This window comes from Mchenga conophoros, linkage group LG6 (genome assembly GCF_057382185.1).
Source record: "Mchenga conophoros isolate Kocher_MC1m ecotype Shallow Benthic linkage group LG6, M_conophoros_male_GT1.1, whole genome shotgun sequence".
Taxonomy (NCBI): Eukaryota; Metazoa; Chordata; class Actinopteri; order Cichliformes; family Cichlidae; genus Mchenga; species Mchenga conophoros.
The window spans coordinates 23,842,391-23,861,901 of record NC_140531.1 but is presented as its reverse complement, the minus strand read 5'-3'; the positions used below and the strand labels follow the sequence as shown (position 1 = coordinate 23,861,901).

The following is a 19,511-nucleotide window of genomic DNA, read 5'->3' as shown; positions in this document are numbered from 1 at the left end:
GCTCTATGTAACTGTGAATTGAGGGGACCTTGTTAGGGGAACCAGCAGCCTCACATCAGTGAAAGGTCATGGTGTAACAGGTCATGTTACTAAGCTAATGCCAATTAACCTAATTACCTGTGGGGTTTATGTTACCTTCTCTTTTTCTTTAAAGCATAAAACAAGTTTTTAGTCTTTGTTGCCACTGTTTCTGTTTCTTTTTAAGTAATAATGGCAACTAATTTTGAAGTGGCATAAAGAAAACAACAAAGACAAGTTTATAGGTTGTCTTTGAACTATTTTCATGTAAATGTATAAAAATGTGTCAGATAATTGGGTTCTGTCAATTTACTCATAACACAACATCTTTTTTTGGAAACAGGTGTTGCAAGTAAATAAACATCTTTGATTGAGGCTAAGGTATCGTGACACAAGTCTGATATTGGTTACTCACTGTGCATTCTTCAGATAGATATGAAAGTAAATCAAAGTTCAAAATACAGTTTCAACGAATTAACCAAAGAATCGCTGACCCTGCCTAAGCTGCCAGAGAGGGCCCTGATGGTGGTTTGGTTTTGTATCGCACAGCCGCGGAGACGCGCAGAGGGGTAAAACCATTTTTAAGAAGGTTTAAAAAAAAAAATCACTTCGATCGTCTCCCTTTTGCACATTCTTGTTCCCACACTGAACTAAGTAAAACACATTCGCACATAACACTTGCTCGCACCCATCTACACGCACTCCTGTCCACACGTTGACGGGTTTGTCTCTGTATATATGCTGCCTAATTTGTCCACACATTGTACAATGCACAAGTATATTGTCAACGCATTGTGTACAAATTTAAAGTTACCATTAACTCGCAATGTTAACAAAATGTGGAAACAAAAGTAAAAATTGAATACGTTTTTGCACATAAAAAAATGAATTCATCTCCTTTGATCTGTTATATTACTCAAACTCACTTCAGTTTCAACCAACACTGCCTTTTATTTAATCTTTATAGTTTAAAGCTGTAAAATCCCACTTTTCCCATCATAAATGGAAAATAAGTCGGACTTTCTGCATCTAAGGCGCAGTAAGCATATACACCTAAATGTACTTTCTTGTTTATTAGTGACAATTAAAAAAAAAAAAAAAAACACAGCTTAGCCCCTTGTTTGCAATAATTGCCCACATCATAGTGCGATCACAGCGGCTAGTTTGGCTGCGTTAACACTGTTATAAAAGCCCTTTATAGCGTGCGCCAGCTGTGCGTAAAGTTGCAAGCAAACAGTACAAATCCACAACAGAAACAAAGTGATACGCACGGCACAGCTGCTGTGGGGGAGGCGAGCAGTAGACTCAGTCACACCTCCACACTCCAACAAGCGGATGCAATTGACTTGACTTTTCTCGTACTTTCTCACTTCCTTTCGGTGCATACGAGACATTTATTTAGGAAGGTGCCTCAATATCTCGTCTCGTTTTTGTCCTCATTAATAGCGCCCGTAGCAGGGGCGTTTAAACAAAAAAGCGGCCGGCTTCTTATGATTATTAAGAGGGCCCTTTTGGGAGTTTAACGAGTGATTTTTACCAGCTCTGTGAAGTCTACAAAGGCGGCAGCAGCCAGCATCCGCCCGTTAAAGATTGAGAAGACTGACAAGAAAGGTAGGCCGAACCATCTTCTTCTCTCTCGCCTTTATCTTTCTCTTTCTCTTTGTCTTGATACAACATCGTGTTCCTGAAGCCTTTATGACCCAGATTTTCTACTCAGTTCTGAAATTTAACAATCAATTAATTATGTAAATGATAATCTTTTAGAAATTAAAAGGGTCGTTATTAGTTGTTTTTTTAAAATAATTTTTTTAGTTTTAGTTTTTTGTTCTTAAGCAGTCAAACTTTAAAACGAAACCAATGAGCTCTTTAAAGTGTGTTCCTAAAATCTGAGAAGTGCAAATTGATAAGAACTGGATGTTTTGTAAGATTTCACAGTAAACTATAGCTACACTGTGTGAGGATGAGGATGGTAGGACAGTTCACTAGTTTAACAAATTGGTCTCATTTTTTCTCCTATTTTTAGTAAATGGCTTACATCATTTCCTCTGACCACAGACAGAATCAAATAAAAAATGATTTTAGTGAGAAATGAGCTGTGGAAAAACCACTGATTAAAGCGTCCCATCTGCGTTACGCAGGGCTTTCCATTTTGGATGACTGTGTGACATGGCAGGTGGTTTTGAGGTTGTCACTTGGTATGTCTGCTGCTTGCTTTAATAAAACTGTCAGTTTAAAAGTGAATAATGAAGATCTGCCAGTAGATTTTGTTAAACTGGGTCATTAGTTGTCAAGATTCATGTTTGTCACCTTGTTAAACTGAGACATCCTCACCCCTGGTCAGATGTCAGATTGTGGTATAAACTGCAGAATCGAGAAAGGAGACACGCAAGGTGGATCTTTTATGTGAGCTTGAGAGTTCGGAGATTTAATTTCTGAGCACCTGTTAAAGTTTACGGGATAAAGCTGTGAATTCTGGGTCACGCCCAAACACAGCAGTCTTTACTTCCGTGTTTTAATCAGAACTTTGACACAGAATTGAATCTTTATACTTAAAATTATCATAAAAAGCAAAAGTGAGTGTCATCTTCTACACACATGGCTCAAGCGGTTGACAGCTTGATTGTTTGAGCTCCTATTTCATATCATCTTCTTTCTGATCCTTTCTCTCATGCAAACATATTGTTTTAAGAGCTGCGCTGCAGGTATCTTACATGTTAGACTGCACGCTGTAGGGGAAGACTTCGTCAGACGTACAGAGAGACGTGCAAATGAAGCTTCAGCTGAACAAACTGTTCTAGGGGCTCTCCGATACCTCTTGTTTTTAAAATGCTGTGTCTTCATCTCTCTTTCCCAGCAAATCTTGGTCTTCAGTGCCGAGATTAGACCTGCCTAACAAAAAGGAGGATCTTCGAGATGGTTAGAGAGAAGGACCAGAACCTGACCAGCTGCTGCGCACATAATGCGGAAGTGAGGCGAGCTGAGATGGCCTGAAGATCTAAGAGGTTATGTGAAGCGTATATATAAATCTGTCTGTTGGAGAAGAGCTGCCTGTACACACTTATTGTCAGTGACAGGAGACACGTTGTAAGTCCCTTCAATAAACTGAATGACCACTGCAGTAGAGCATCTATTAATGAAGCTTACACCAAGCAGGGCTACACAAAACTACCGCCTGGATACGGAAGTACAGCACACAGACTGATCAGTGCTTTTGTCTGCCTTGCGGACTTTGCGTCCCTCTAAACCAAAAAAAAAAAAAGTTAGGCCAAGCAACTTAAGAAGGGAAATAATCAGAGGCAATCATGAATGGCTTTTCGGAAATGTCGATTAAGTGCGTCCTAGTCGGGGACAGCGCAGTCGGAAAAACGGCCCTGCTGGTCCGCTTCACCTCAGAGACTTTCCCTGACACCTATAAGCCCACAGTGTTTGACAACACAGGGGTGGAGGTGTACATGGACGGTATCCAGATCAGCCTGGGGCTGTGGGACACGGCCGGCAATGACAGCTTCAAACAGATCCGACCAAGATCATACCAGCAGGCCGATGTTGTCCTCATCTGCTTCTCTGTGGCTAACCCCCACTCTCTCGCCAGTGTCCAGAACAAGTGGATCAATGAGGTTCGACAACACTTGCCCAGGGTACCGGTGCTGGTTGTGGCAACCCAGACAGACTTGAGGGAAATGGGTGGGCACCGGGGCACATGCATCACACCATCCGAGGGTAAACACGTGGCTCAAGATGTTAGAGCTAAAGGCTATTTGGAGTGCTCCTCCTTAGGCAACCGCGGTGTGCAGCAGGTGTTTGAGTACGCTGTGCGGACAGTTGTTAACCAGGCCAAGAAACAGGCCAGAAGACGCATGTTCAGCATGAACCAGTGTAAGGTCTTTTGACCCATTCACCTTGATTTTGTGAGCTCCTGAGCCTTTTATCAGATGATCTTTTTAAACGTATTATTCAAACTCAGTTGGTGTTGTAGGGGTACAAGAACACAAATTAGGATTTCTTTAATAAACTTGTTTTTCACTAACCTCCCCACAAGACCCTAAACTGGATCAGTATTTAAACTGAGATTACACTGACTGAAAACCTAACAGACTCTGATTCATATGTTTGACTTACCCATACATGTCCTCGAGAATTGTGTTTATTCTTGGTCTAAAGGGACAAAGCATTTGTGGCGAAGGACTTTTTTCTTAATTAAAGCTTTTATTCATCAAGGATAACGTCTATAAAAACCCTAGAGACATTTTATTTAAGGGGATGAAGTAAATAACGATATGCTTGTGTTGCTGTTTCTCAGCAGTTATTTAACATACCAAGAAAACGATAATGTACGTGTCAGCTCAAAGAGCCAAATGAGAATATTTTACCACGTTGGGCTGAACGTACTCGTATATATAGTTAAATTTGATTAGATATTACCAGAAAACAAGTGTTAATTAGTCAACAAACAGTTGACAGAAATGCATACATGCTGCGTAATGTTCTCTAGATTAGATTTGCATTTTTACATGTGAGGTCTTTTTAATTAACGACAAAAATCTAAAGATGATCTCGAATTTTTTCTCAGTAAATAAGTTTTTATTTTTATTGAAATCACGCAATGTGTATTAAAAACCCCCAAAAAACCTCTACTCAGAAAATATATATAAAAAGGTCCCCCCCTATTGTGTGTGTGCATGCGTGTATTTTATTTCTGGAACAACTAAGGTTTTAACACACTGACTACAACTTCCACTGATGTGAACATTCAGTGTGTTTGTACAGTTTTACCCATAGCAGAGGGCTGAACAAATGTGCAGCCACTGGGAAGTGTATGTTACTTTGAGTGTCAGATATTCAGTCATTTTTGGTGTAATTGCATTGGATTTAAGTTTATTTGCCTGCCATTAGAAGCCTCACATTATTTGTCATGTAATGTGAATAATTTTCACTTTGATTTCAGCAAATCAACACAAATTTCTACGCAGTGCCACAGAATATGATGGGAACTTTTGTAAACATGTTGTACTTCACTATATGCATATAGTGTATATCGTGTGGCCGGTGTTTTATGTTGCTATGCTGTTTTGCATGTTTTGTGTATCCCTAACAAGTGTTATATGAAATATGGAAGCAATTAAACTCAAAGGAAGTGTGGATCAGAGTGTGTAAAAAACAGTAAGAAGTTTTATATTTTTTCAGCACATTTTGAGAATAGCTGTTTCAAACTATAAAGTGTTTGGTTATTTCTTCAAACTAATGATAAGTATGTTAAAAACACTTTGTTTGAAGAAACCTTTATCAACCAATCAAAAAGACTTGTATATACTGGCTTTCAGTAGAGTGCTGGATCACAAAAAAAACAAAGCCCACCAAGCAGATTTGAAAAAGATCTGAACACCAATGAGCTTCCATATAAGGGCTTTACTTAATGTGTCATGTTCTGCATACAACGCTCGTCTGCAGTCTTTAGACGTCTAAGGTCTCAGACCGTTAATACGCAGCCATCTAATGTATGGGATGAGATGTATGGTTTATATAACTGTAGTAGCTGTATGATATATACTAATGCAGAGTGATGTGCAGAAAAATGTTAATGTTACTGTTGTATGATTAAATAAATTATGAATAATATGCATATTATAAAAACTTTATTCAAGTTATTAGATTTATTTATTTAGCCTAAAACTTGCTCCTGAGGGTTTTGGGACTCGTATCGGTGTAACCTGTTATACGCAGAAGCGGTATGATTAGAAATACCTTCTGGTGTTTATGTAAGGCCTTCACACTGTCAAGTGCGAAGACCAAAAATGTCAGGCTTGTCAAAAAAATTACAAGATTTTGATATTGTATGTATATTGTGTTGTATGTAAAATCAATTAAAATCAACGCACACACAGAAATCTATTTGTCTAAAGCTCCATTTCAAGTCAAAACGTAAGATATAGTCTGTAACAGTAACTCTGCAATAGCAGGCAACAAGAATAATTTTCATTATTTTGATATATGAGTTATTGACACTGTGAACATTTAGATTTTAAATGCCGTCAATACATCATCGCTTGTCCTAAACATGAGGGGTGAGACCCGTACATCAGAGAACGACACATATGGCTGAACAAATTAGTTCGTATGAAACAATTTTATTTCAGTTTAAACCAAACTTTATTGTTTTAGCTAAATGAAAGTCTAAAAAAGGACAACCAGGAAAAGCAAAGCACCAGGGACGAAGCTCAGAGGAGCTCTTCCTCCCCCCTCATGCTGTCTCCCGCTGTTTCTCTACATATCTCTGTCCTATATGGTGTTTAGAGCTGCTGAGGATGAGAGGTACAAATGAAGACTTTTGAAGGATATGGTGAAAAACACCTAACCACATCCCAGCACACACACATATAGTCTGTATATAATATAGACAAAGTTGTGCAAACACACACAACGACTCTCAACACATCTGTCCGCACACTTGAACACACACACACACGTTTTTTTTGCACACACTGACACTTGTGCTGACAACCATACAGCTCCCTGTAGATAACACACAAGAAGAGCGTGAGCTGAAATTGATGAAACTGCAAGTCCATCAACGATGGTACAATAAGCCAGTTATCCGGGGTACAAATGAACCAGTGAGACTCTATTTGAGAGTTTGATTCATTTACTTTACAAAAAAAAGTTATTAAGTTTTACAGATCAGTTTGTGTGCTAAAGTTGTGTCATATGACATGAGCACGAGAAATTAGACTTCATTCACATAATAAACATTTAACAATATAAATAAAGCCCCATGCCAAAAGTCGTTTGTCAGAATTAAATGTGTTTCTGCTACATCATGTATTTGCTTTTGAAATAAAAATAAATCAAGTGTACAAACTGGTTTTAACTTTCCTTTAATTTTGCTATCTTCTAATCGAAGCCAAATAAGCTTGTTTGTTCTGTCAGGCAAATAATCTTAACATTGATTGTTTACGTTAGCTGACTTACTGGTCCTCAATAGACTTTATAGGAGTGATACACGTGTTGTCATAGAAGCAACGTTTGTAAAGATGTTATAAAATGTATAAATATGATATGATGTGGATGTGTTACTATATCGGTTTGTGTGTTTTGTGTATTCTTGCCAAGTGTTTTCTGAAATGTTTAAGTAATTAAGTGTGAATCAAACGTATAAAAACAACAGTGAGAAGTTGTGTATTTTTTCAGCACATGAAATTGTGTGTTCATTTTCATAGACGTACAAAGGTTACACATATGATTCATAGGTTTGCTGTGCTATTAGGACATAAACAGTTTAGAAAATCTTGAGCCAGTCTCTTTGGTATATTTTTGAAGGGTACTTGTAATCCAAAGATGCTGTCACATGTTCAAATGTATCTGACGATAAATGTAAATGCATGTCGGCAGTTTTATAAGTGACAAATAAGAAATGCTTGACTTTAAGAGTTCAGCGTGTTTGACAGCCTGCTGTGGTCACAGCTTTCATCTCTCATTGTGCTCTCTGCCACAGCTACCACAATACCTTATCCTTGTCTTCTGTGTCGCTGTATGCCTCTGTCTCTCTCTCTGCCTCTGTGACACACACACACACACACACACACACACACACACACACACACACTGGTGGTGTACACAACTGTATGCAGCCAAGCCACTTCATAGTCAGAGAGTGGTGGGTGTGCTTCTTTCTCATATGCCTTGGAGGAGAATTCATAAACACAAGTGTCGCTAATAACGTTAATGACAATGAGTACATTTAACTTTGGTTTTATTCCAAAGCTCTTGCACTACTGTTACAGGAAAAACAGCCACTTGTTTCCATTTTTTACAATATTGCACAAAAGAAAGAAAGAAAAAAGCAGCATATCTAATAACTGATTCCAACAGACACGATTTACTAAAAAACAAGAAGAAATAAATGTATTTGTCCTTATTTTGCATTTTTTAAATGACGTAACAATCTGATTTTCAACAATTCCAGTGAAAAATTCAATTAAAGGCCAAAAGTAACAAAGCACCTCTCAGTACTTTCCAGTTTTCTTCCTGTGGTATTCAGGCTGTAGTGGCCTCAGTCAGTATGACAGTAAGTCATCACACATCCCTAAAACTAAATGCAACTAAAAGCAAATAAACTATCTTAATATTTTAACCTTTGTTTTTCAACGAGACAAAATCACTTCTGGAAAAAAAGGGGGCCTTTCCAGTGCGATAATGTGGCTAACTGATCTGAGCTCTATACCACAGGGCCGAAAAGTAAAGTCACACGGTGGCTACACAAACAATTCTCGCTAGACATTATTAATTAACTGTTAATTGTTTATATATTTGATGGGATCTGGCAATATAAAATCATTTATTATATTACCAGACAGAATATTTCAGATCAAAGTGCTTTTCTTACTGCAAATGAGCTCAGTTTACCAGAACCTGCTCATTATTGTGGGAGGGCGATAATCAGTTTATACATATTTTCCTCAGTTATGGCCAAACCACTGCTCTTTGAGCTTTCTGTGCCCATGTCTTTGTCTTTATCTCCCCCTTTTCTCTCTTTTGCTCACACACACACACACACACACACACACACACACACACACACACACACACACACACACACACACACACACACACACACACGTGTGTACCGGCAACACACAGTGAACCAAACATTGAAATGAAGATAAGGAATGGTTTAAAAAGCTGACTTTCTCAAACTCTAAGTCTTCTATTTCACACGTTCCTTCCTCACAGACACACACACACACGCATGCACGTACGCATGCACACACAGGAAACACCTGTCCTATACGAGCTCAGTACCACAGAAACTGAGTGACACATTAACACATCACATCACCATGCACACTTCTCTGCAGAATAAGACAGTAACACTGTGTCAATAACATTTCTCACTGACGTTTGATTCCTTAATCCATCTTTCCCATCATCCAGAAGTATTCTTTTACTCCAGGACGCAAGGATCCGTTTTTAACCAGTATTGGACTTAACCGGATGTAACCGGTGCGCTGATGTAAATTAAATAAATACTTTGAAACGTGAGCTTCTGTTTTTGCTATTATATAAATAATGTTTATCTTGTGTGTGCACAAATTAGCATAAAGTTCAAATGAAATGATTTGTGTTGATTTCCAAAGTTAAGTTTATACGTATTTCAGAATAAACAGATGAGTGCTTCTGCATTCTGTAGCTAGAGAGAGTTCTGAAACCTGTCCTAATTTTCTGCATTACTGAACAAGCGCTGAAGTTTTAGACTTTTGTGAATAAAGCTGATTGGCATTTCTTGTTCTCTTTAAGATCTGCCCTGCTTCACGTTTACATAACCTACAGCTCTGCCAACTTTAGCATCTTTACGCTGTGCGATAAATGAAAGTTAGCTTCACGTTTCATTTCCTTAGACAATAATCACTTTTTAAGCATCTTTTTACTGATGCGGAGGCTTTTGTTTTCTGTTTCATAGATGCAGACTGTAAGATTTTACAGTTTTTCTGTTTTGTTTTTACATTTTCTTCCAATGAATATGCTCGTTTAATACCTTTCTTTCCCTTTTTTCTTACTGTATTGTTGTATTTCTGAATACATGATCATAATTTCACTTTTTGGACTATGTTTTAAATAAACTCGGTTCGTATTTTGTATTTATATATTGTATAAGTACACAAAACAAGAAGATCTGAGAACAGAATCAGTTAGTCAGATTCAAGCAAACATGGAAGCAGTACTTTAGCATAAGTGTTAAAGATGCCAGGACTGCTGGGTGGTATGACAGAGATCTATTAGGTGTAGATTCCTCAACAACTGAAGATGAAATCTGCTCTCAGTGGCTGATCTGTTGCCATGTTATTAAATTCCTGTTTACAGATTTAGACCCGGATCTGTGTAAAATTCATTGTCATGTGAAATGTTTGACTCGTTTCACATCCTCAGTGTTCCTGTTAAATGACATGAACATGGGCAAGAAAGTGTCACTGAGATGCACTGAATGTGTGTGACTGACATTTGTCATTAGCTGTGTAACACAGTAGGGTTCAGCGTGTGTGTGTGTGTGTGTGTGTGTGTGTGTGTGTGTGTGTGTGTGTGTGTGTGTGTGTGTGTGTGTGTGTGTGTGTGTGTGTCATACAGCTGGTTGTGGTCATGTACAGAAGTGGATGGGGCTGCAGGCATCGCATTTCACCCAGTGCATGTGTGCTATGTGATACTGCACCTGTACCTGTGTTTGAGTGTTTGTGTGGTTGTGTGTGCATGCATGTGTGATTGTGTGTGCGTGTATGTGTGTGTGATAGCTCCAGGTCCTGTTCCAGTAGCGATTACACACAGAGAGAGACAGTGACAGAGACGAACTGCGACTAACAACTAGCGAAGCATTGAGAGCTTCTGACAGGATGTAAGATTTCGAGAATTTTCTGTGGTCTCGGCTGGCTCGGCTTCAGCGAGGGAGAATGGAGATCAGAATCGAGTGACGCTGGATTAGGACACAAGCTGTCCCAGCGACTGCTTTGCTGAATAATTGATCCTTGGGCCTGTGACCGGTTAAGAATGAGGAAGGCATTGCTGATGGTTTGGATCGGCCTTTTGGTGCGAGGTCAGTTCTCATTTTGATGCCGCAGCTGTCACTAACTGTTGCACCGCTGAGGCGGGAGTTTGCTTTAATAAGCCAAGTTAGATTTGTTACTCTTCATCATCTGTAGTTTCCTTCTCTCTGTTTAGTGCAGCCTTCCATTCTCTTTCTGTGTGTTGCTCCTCAGTGTCCCATTGTGCTCAGGGTCATTATGCCCATAAACTTCTAAACGACCTGATGGAGAACTACTCCAATGCTCTGAGACCTGTAGAGGACACAGACAAAGCCCTCAATGTCTCCCTGCAGATCACTCTGTCACAGATCAAAGATATGGTGAGTAGAGAGGAACGTTTGTGGTCGCCCCCTTTTGTTACTTAAACTTTTCAATACGAGTCTGGGACGCGTATGTCCAAATCCAAGCCATCATTTCTTTAAAAGCCTGCAGGGGAATATATAATGTGGAAAAAAATTAAGGTATTTTGTAGTTTTTTTTAAATTTAATTACATTTATCAATAGCTAGGTGTATTTGTTCCCTTTTCAAACTGTGAGATGACTGCTATATTAGAAGAAACATTGTGTGGATTTGACCACTGCTTGGCCACACCGGTTCAACATTTTAACAGTGACATGCACAGTTTTTGCAATAAAATCCAGAGTGGCATTATGCCGAGGTTGCACTTTAACCCTTTAAAGCATGGACAATGAAACCATTGCAGACAATTCCAATAAAAAATTAAATATATGAGTTTTAATTTGTGTCATATTTTCTACATCTGGCTTTTCCCCCTCAAATGTACTGCTTAAAGATGTATTATGCAATTTATTTTGGATTTTCAGAGGAGTAAAAAATCCCACTGATGATGCAAAAGTCCTAAAAACCCAGAAAAAAATCCATATATTTAATATGCTTCAGTAGGTGTTAAGGGTTAAGATGGTGTGTAATAAAAAACAAATAATGCGGTATTATGTGGTAACATTTTACATCGATCTGATGACAATCTGAGCTGTAAAGATAAGAAATTTAAGAAGCAGCTGACAGTCACATTTTCCTGTAACATGTTTCAGATGATTTATTGTACAGTGGTAATAACTCACATACACTCAGCCTCCACTTTATTAGGCATGCCTGCGCAGACTAATGCAATTAAAAACACTCACCCGCTCCATCTTTTTGACACTCAGTCGTGTATGTTTTAGTGCTGAGGCTGCTCTGCGGTTGTCATAATGAAGATAAGCAATGTTGCAACTGAATAAAGATATAATCATATTTATGCTAATTTGAAGAATTTGCAATTTCCAAATGCCAAGCACCCACCAAACCCCATGGTTCCCACACTTAGTCCCCTTTATACCAGCCTGCTGTGTTAGACCCTCACTGGCTGTTATGAAACTCCACGCCTCCAGTTTGAAACTCAAGCATTCAGTAACAAATTTACATTTCTAAAAGCACTAGCTGGGAAACCCAGATCATTTAACCTTTGTAGGCCTCTTCTCAGATCTGACAAAGAGGCTGTTTTCACAGAGCTTCTTTACTCCCAGTGGTCACATCTTCAGAGCTACAGATAAAGATGGGTTTCAGCATACAGCCTTTCAGTGTACTGTGAGGATCACACTCAGGATAATGTAATATAAAGTAGGAGTCTTCAAGTGTACTCCGTTTGTGGGAGCCATAAATCGAGGCACTGTCACTGTGTCTATGTTCGTGTGTGTTTAGGATGAGAGGAATCAGGTGTTAACCACATACCTGTGGATCAGGCAGGTCTGGCATGATGCCTACCTGAAGTGGGACAAGGAGGAATATGATGACCTTGAAATGATCAACATCCCCAGTGACCTGGTTTGGAAGCCCGACATTGTCCTCTATAACAAGTCAGTAACAAACAAAGACAGAAGAACAGAAAGAAGATGAGGAATCATATTTTTATAGTTAATCAAATGGAAAAGGTGCATCTGATCGAGCTCACGCATTCCTTCTGTTTTTGTCCACGTAGAGCAGATGAGGAGTCGTCAGGCCCATCCAACACTAACGTGAAGCTGCGTTACAACGGAGAGATCATCTGGGACTCTCCGGCCATCACAAAGAGCTCTTGTGTGGTGGACGTCTCCTACTTCCCCTTTGACTGGCAGCAGTGCAATCTCACATTTGGCTCCTGGACCTACAATGGAAACCAGGTGTGTCTGCACACAGGGAGCATGTAGAGCAAGAAGGAGACAGATATATGGCTGACAAACACATAGCGTCTTAAATATTTATCAGTATGTTCTCACTGCTGAACTCAGTGATAGAAAGTATGGAAACACTCATGGACACTACTGAGTGAACAGATGAACACAAGCAAAATGTGCTAAAGTAGATGTTTAAGGAGCTTATTTCTCCATACAGTTGTGGTAGAAGTTTAAATACACTCATTGTGGTAATTTTGAGCTTTTCTTTGAACTGTTGTTTTCCAGGGTGGAATGATTTTCTAATTTGCAACACTGGGTTTAAGTTATTGTGGTGGGTGTTGTTTTTGTGTGATTTAAATGTTCATTTTCTTGGTTTTAACATGATTTCATCATCGTAGTTCTACTTGTTTGTACATGTTTCACTAACATCTTTTCATCGTGCTTTTGTATGGACTCCACACAGGTGGACATCAGTTTGGGCATGGACAGCGGGGACCTGTCTGACTTTGTGGAGAATGTGGAGTGGGAGTGTCACGGCATGCCAGCGGTTAGAAACGTCATGATGTATGGCTGCTGTTCCGATCCTTACACTGAAATCACCTACACCCTGCTCCTGAAGAGGCGCTCCTCCTTCTACATCTTCAACTTGCTCCTCCCCTGCTTACTCATCTCCTTCCTGGCTCCGCTGGGCTTCTACCTTCCAGCCGACTCGGGGGAGAAAGTTTCCTTGGGGGTGACGGTTCTGCTGGCGCTCACTGTGTTCCAGTTGTTGGTGGCTGAGAGCATGCCTCCTGCAGAAAGCATGCCCTACATAGGTCTGATTTATTTATGGAAGTATGGAAACTGTAGAAAGTCATAATAAAAACAGGCATAATAAAAATGCATAAAAATTCATTCAAAAATATAAAGCACAAGGTCAAAATTTTGACAGATTTTACACATAAATCGGGGCCCCACTGGTTACTTAGTCTTGTGGTTATATATTAAAATTTTGCATGGTATCTCAAGATAAATAAACCAGTATTACCTACTTTTAAGCTACCCATACACTTGACCCTATGTATTTATTATTTTTACAGACTTTTTAATAGACTCTATTTATAAATCTGTAATTTCTTCTATCTTCCTTTTTAGGGAAGTACTACATTGCCACCATGACTATGATCACAGCCTCCACTTCTCTCACCATCTTCATCATGAACATTCATTTCTGCGGTGCTGAAGCCAAACCAGTCCCTTACTGGGCTAAGGTGCTCATCATTGACTACATGTCAAAAATCTTCTTTGTCTATGAAGTCGGGGAGAACTGCACCACGCCAGAAAGCGAGAGGACCCCGCTCTACCCAGAGGAACCAATGGGTGATAAGAGCTGCTACCATGACGACCGCTTCCATGATGGCTTCTACTATACTGACAGTGATCCAAACAAATACAGCAATGGGAATGGTGTACATCATCACAAAAACCATCACAAAAGACAAGCAAATGGCAACACCAACAGCAGGCATCACCATTACAACAACCATAACAACCACGCTTCCAGGCTGGAGAGGGGTGACGCAAAGCATGAGCCCACTCAGCGTTACCACCACATCAGGAGGGATGAACTAGATTACCAGGCTCCTCGGCATCCACTGCACCTCCAACACCTGAATGGGGGGTTTAAGGAGCAGATCCTCTATTCCTCAGAGAAGATTCAAGTCCCTGCCTGTCCCTGCTGCTGCCCCTCTATCCAACATAAACAGGTGACACTTCATGCTGTTTCATCCTTTACTACTTTTAAACGCAACTAATATTAATTTAGAAGCGATATGTAGGACTTTTATATGTTTAATATTTTTTATTGCCAGTGTGTGAGTGGTAAAATGACATCTTCTCCATGTCTTTGGGTTGCCCCTTACAGCCTGTGAACTTGGTGAATGGGGAAGGAGTTATTTTCATTTTAATGATCCCTCCCTCAGTGTCTCTCTTCTGCCCCTTTGCCATTACGGAACAATAGCTGGCAAGGAACAAGGAACTGTACAAACCACAAAACAGTTTGTTTCATCACAGCATAAACTCTAAAAGAAACTCCAGATAAGGACAGAAACCAATGAGTAATCAATTAATGAGGATTTTTCTTTAAAAATGTTAGCGAGGACACAAACTAAGATTAGTGAGCTAGCTGCTATGTTGGCAAGTCAGAAATCCATTTGTGTTGGCCAGGGGTTAAACTGTGCTTTGTCAGATAGGGGAAACCCTAATATCTGGTTTAGTTGTGCAACCTCGGAAAACCACCTAGAAATAGACACACAAAACTTTAGAAGCTTATTTCTGCCACTGGAAGGAAAATGCCAGGAAGATTTAGATCAAAGTCAAAATTTTTTAGATATTATCCAGAAGTTTGGGGTTGGATATTATTTTCTTTATATTAAGCAAGCATCTTATGGTATCAGGAGGAAGCAGCACCTGACTACAGCATTAGGGAACCGGTTTCTAGTCCAAATTCTTAAAATTGTTAGCATGTCTACCTATCGATCCCGTTGTTGGTTCTTGCACTCGTACTACAATCAACTGATTTCAGTTTGCATTTCAGAGGAGGAAAATAGCGACAGTCTAGAGCGTAGATATGGACATTTATTTTATTATTATTGCACAAAAGGACAAAATAAATGGTAAAGTGGAAAACTGCATCCAGGACAGAAACAAACACATCATGCTGCTAACACAACTTTGGGTTTTTGAAAGCATCTGCCAAGAGGGCATGCTAACGTTAAGCTAGTCAAGAATCCAGAGTGAAATCTGAGTGAATGCTGACTGCAGCAGCAAGACCCTGAACTTCAACTGGTATAAAGCAGATGAGCAGTTAGGCTGCATCCTGGGAAATGCTGGAACATCATAACCGGATAGTTTCAGTCCACTTTAACACTTGGAATTGTTGCTAACACTGGCTAACATGAGGCAGAAGAAAACCAAATAGGACAACCTCAAGAGAAAAAGCCAACCCCAAGCTTTCTTCTTGCTAATGTTAGGTAATTTTAGCCTGCCTAACTATCGAATGTAGTGCGAGTAAGCTAATTTATTCAGACCCTCAGGGCTGCCATGGCTGGTAATCTGGATCGTTTTAAATGGCTTAATCAGTAAATTAATTTATCAGCAAAGTTATAAATAGCTTGCAAACCTTTTTTTATGCACATGAACACCAAAATGCTTCATCAGCCAACGTAAGCCATGGTGCATCTTAAGTGTTGAGTCCGACTGTGTGTTTATCCAAGAATAAATAAAAGCAATGGTACAAAGCAAGAAACTGTTTCCCACAGAAAAGGGGGGAAAATGAGGAAGATTATAAGGAGGAGACACTGGACTCACCTGACAGCACTGATAGTAGTAAAACTTCCAGGGAAAAATCTTTTTAAAAACCTTATTTGGGGGAAAGCCAGCAATTTGTAAAAGTGTTTTTGTTAGACTTCCCTGGTGATGTATTCTCATGCCCTGGTGTCCTTTGAAATTAAATTAAATTTAGACGATGTTTCAAACTAAGTGTGTTAAAGCATAAAGGAACTACAGCAAATGCAACACTGCAACATAACAGCGCTGAACGGTATGAACCTCTTGCTGTCATGTAAATTCTAGAAACTTATAGACTGCAGTTTGTCTAATGGCCACAAGTGTCATTAGCAGCAATGGCTTTCTGGATGTTATATAAATAACCTTTAAGTGTCCATCTGTCCTTTCTTCAGGTGGTTAAGAACATCGAGTACATTGCAAACTGTTTCCGTGAGCAGAGAGCCACGTGCATCAAGGTAGCAGAGTGGAAGAAAGTTGCCAAGGTGATGGATCGGTTTTTTATGTGGATCTTTTTCGTCATGGTCTTCCTCATGAGCATTCTCATCATTGCCAAGGCGTCTTGATAGCTTCTTCTACTTTTCATCGACACTAAACCTCCAGTCTTGTTACACCTCTGTTCGACTTTAATGCAACGTGAGACAAATGAAGACTATTTTGTCCGCAAGAAAACCGTGTTTCATGTCAGTATTGTGTGTGTGTGTGTGTGTGTGTGTGTGTGTGTGTGTGTGTGTGTGTGCGTGTATGTAAGTGTTTGTCTGGGGTTTTTGTTTTGTTTCGACGTAAAGAAGACGAGGTCACTGCACACAAATCATCCATTTAACCACACGTGTGCACGGAAAGCCTCTCGGTTAGTTTATGTAAGATCTGTTTGCATGTGTCACAGAGCAGTGGAGCAGTAAGACAATCCAGGCCTTGCCTTGAACATGCATGGACTCTATTATTGATGAGCTAACAGCCAAACATCCAGCTATAGGCATTACATTTCTTGCCTTACGTTTTAAGCAACCAGAGGATGCTATTTTCCAGAGTTGGCTACGATGTGGGAGGGAGCACCAAGAGGAAAACCTGAAATACTTTTGAAACAGTGTAAATGTCGATGACACAGCCTATGAATCACATCTATCCTTATAGACACTATCACTGGTAGATCGTGTGAGTTAATGCTGTTAAAGCCACATGAAACTGACATTGGTTTACAAAACAAATTTCCCACGTGTGGGACTAATAAAGGTTATCTTATCTTATCTTATCTTAAGTTCTCCATACTTGAAGAGAAAAGGTGAACATTTACCTCACAAAGACTTTTAACACACTATCTGACCTTAGTGATACTTTTTCACAATAAAGGGTGATGCACTCTACCTTATTGCTAATTTACACTTTGCTCAATGGCACAATTAAAAATAAACCTTTGATATTGTGTTATTAAAAATGATTGTTGCTCAGTTTGTGGTGGTTTAAATCTTATTTGGTGTGTTTGTGAATTCTGTCCCCTTCTTATTGTCCTGTTTTTGTTTTTGTTTTTTTTATATAAAATGCAGCTTATAAACTTAACATTGTATCTTATCCATATCACAGACACTCATTTTCCCTCACCTGTTTTTTTTTTGATGATTAGCAGTTTGTTTGGACTGTAGAGGGCAGGCAACTGAATGAACCTGGTTTATTTTATTTAAATGTTTCAATTCAGAAAAGAGCCTCTGGAGGGCAGATTAGGTCAAATTAGAGACGATTCAGTTACTGACTGAATGAATTAATGAATGAACTTGCATAACCAAATGTCCCATAGATACTTTAACAGTACAAGAGGTAAAAACAGAGGATAGAATCATAAATTAATGTATTAGCACTTTTTCTATAAGTCAGTACTCATTAAAATCAGGTAGACAAGCATATAAAACACACACACACACACACACACACACACACACACACACACACACACACACACACACACACACACACACAGCATGATCCAACACGACTGGTTTGGCAGTGGGTGAAGGTCTGGGAGGGAAATCCTTGAAATCTTATACAGATTTTCACATTTTTGGCCAACAGTCAGAGGTTGGGCTCGTTCAGTGGGCCTCTGGTTCCTTCTGGAGGACAATGATCATCCTCATGTGGCCAGAGTGTGTAGACAGTTCCTGGATGGCAAAAGCATTAATGCAACTGACTGGCTCTCATGTTCCTAAATAAAACACAAAACAACAACAACAAAAAAGTACATTGTTCTTTAAATCTTTTTCGAATTGGAAGGAAATATTAGTAATAGAAAGTAATAAAGTTTATTGCAGGCTTAAATTGAAGTTCATTATTATTTATCTTCCCATTTTCAGACACCAAATAAATTCCTTCATAGCTGACTAAATGATTTTCTTTCTGCAGTATTTTTAAAAAAATTACATCAATAATAAAAAAAACAATCAATTGTTGCTTAATCTTTAAAAAAAAGTCTACTGTCCTCCTTGTCATTGCTGTCACAAAGACATCGCTGTCAGGCTGTTATGAGAAGAACTAATCTTTGCTTCCATCTAGTGGAGTTTGGAAAAAGAAATACTGAGTTAGCCTACAGTTAGCAGCGTGCTATGAAAGCAACACGAAGGACAACATTTAGCTGATAATTTCCTCTCGCCAAGAGATGCAACACAAAGTTATTGCAAAGACTTTTAGACATTCTTGTGCAGATGTGTCTGCTTCAGTCTGTTTCTTTGGATTGTTTGACCTCAACAAGGACAGAATAACAACTCATTTTTGACCCCTGGTACCTAAATGACAAATACATATATAAATATCACATTACTATCCTGTTGACAACACTCCTCCCAACCTCTTCACAAACTGCTTGTATCTGCATTATCAGGCTGCTTCTTTCTGGACTGTGTTTTCTCAGAGCAGAGGCCTGCTGAGCCGAGTGCTTCAGATATACAAACTTTCTTCAATCATGAGAAAAAAAGCAGTAATGACAGTTAGAGTCCAGAGGGACCATATGGTCTGACATACCTACCGAGATATCTACAGAACTACAGTGTTTTGGGAGAATAATGAGGATAAACAATAATTCATGTCATTCATCAGTTTTGCACTTTGCTTTTTCCTTCCTTGTTCACAAAAAGTGAAGAAGAAAGTGGAAGAAGAAAGGTGTATTAGCCTCCTCTACTTCCTAGATAGGAGGAAAAAGAGGAAGTGAGACAGAACTAATAGACATTTCTTGGTGGTGCACATCCATGAACGGGGTGTGATAGGAGGGAGCAGGAATCTGGCTGAGCTGCTGGCCACAAGAGATGGAAAGTACTATGTTGTAGCAAAGAACAGGTGCTGGAAGTCATTTTGCTTGGTGGATATTATGAAGCAAGGTAATTAAAAAAAAAAGCACAAAATCACAGGAAATTGCTAGAAAATGGATGAAGATGTAGCTCATCACCTACAGATGGAGAAGTGGTTATT

General features: G+C 39.3%; 2 protein-coding genes across 2 annotated transcripts; both read left to right on the top strand.

Moving 5' to 3' along the window:
* The first annotated feature begins 1,374 nt into the window (after positions 1–1,374).
* rhoh (ras homolog family member H) lies at positions 1,375–7,692 on the top strand. The gene is made up of 2 exons (XM_085276907.1): positions 1,375–1,629; positions 2,873–7,692. Exon 2 carries the CDS (start codon positions 3,321–3,323, stop codon positions 3,906–3,908), a length of 588 nt encoding a protein of 195 aa, XP_085133033.1. The 5' UTR covers positions 1,375–1,629; positions 2,873–3,320; the 3' UTR covers positions 3,909–7,692.
* Positions 7,693–10,350: 2,658 nt separating this feature from the next.
* On the top strand, positions 10,351–17,867 carry chrna9a (cholinergic receptor, nicotinic, alpha 9a). Its single transcript, XM_085278658.1, has 7 exons — positions 10,351–10,594; positions 10,758–10,903; positions 12,286–12,440; positions 12,563–12,743; positions 13,201–13,552; positions 13,872–14,482; positions 16,457–17,867. Exons 1-7 carry the CDS (start codon positions 10,549–10,551, stop codon positions 16,625–16,627), a joined length of 1,662 nt encoding a protein of 553 aa, XP_085134784.1. The 5' UTR covers positions 10,351–10,548; the 3' UTR covers positions 16,628–17,867.
* The last annotated feature ends 1,644 nt before the right edge of the window (positions 17,868–19,511 follow it).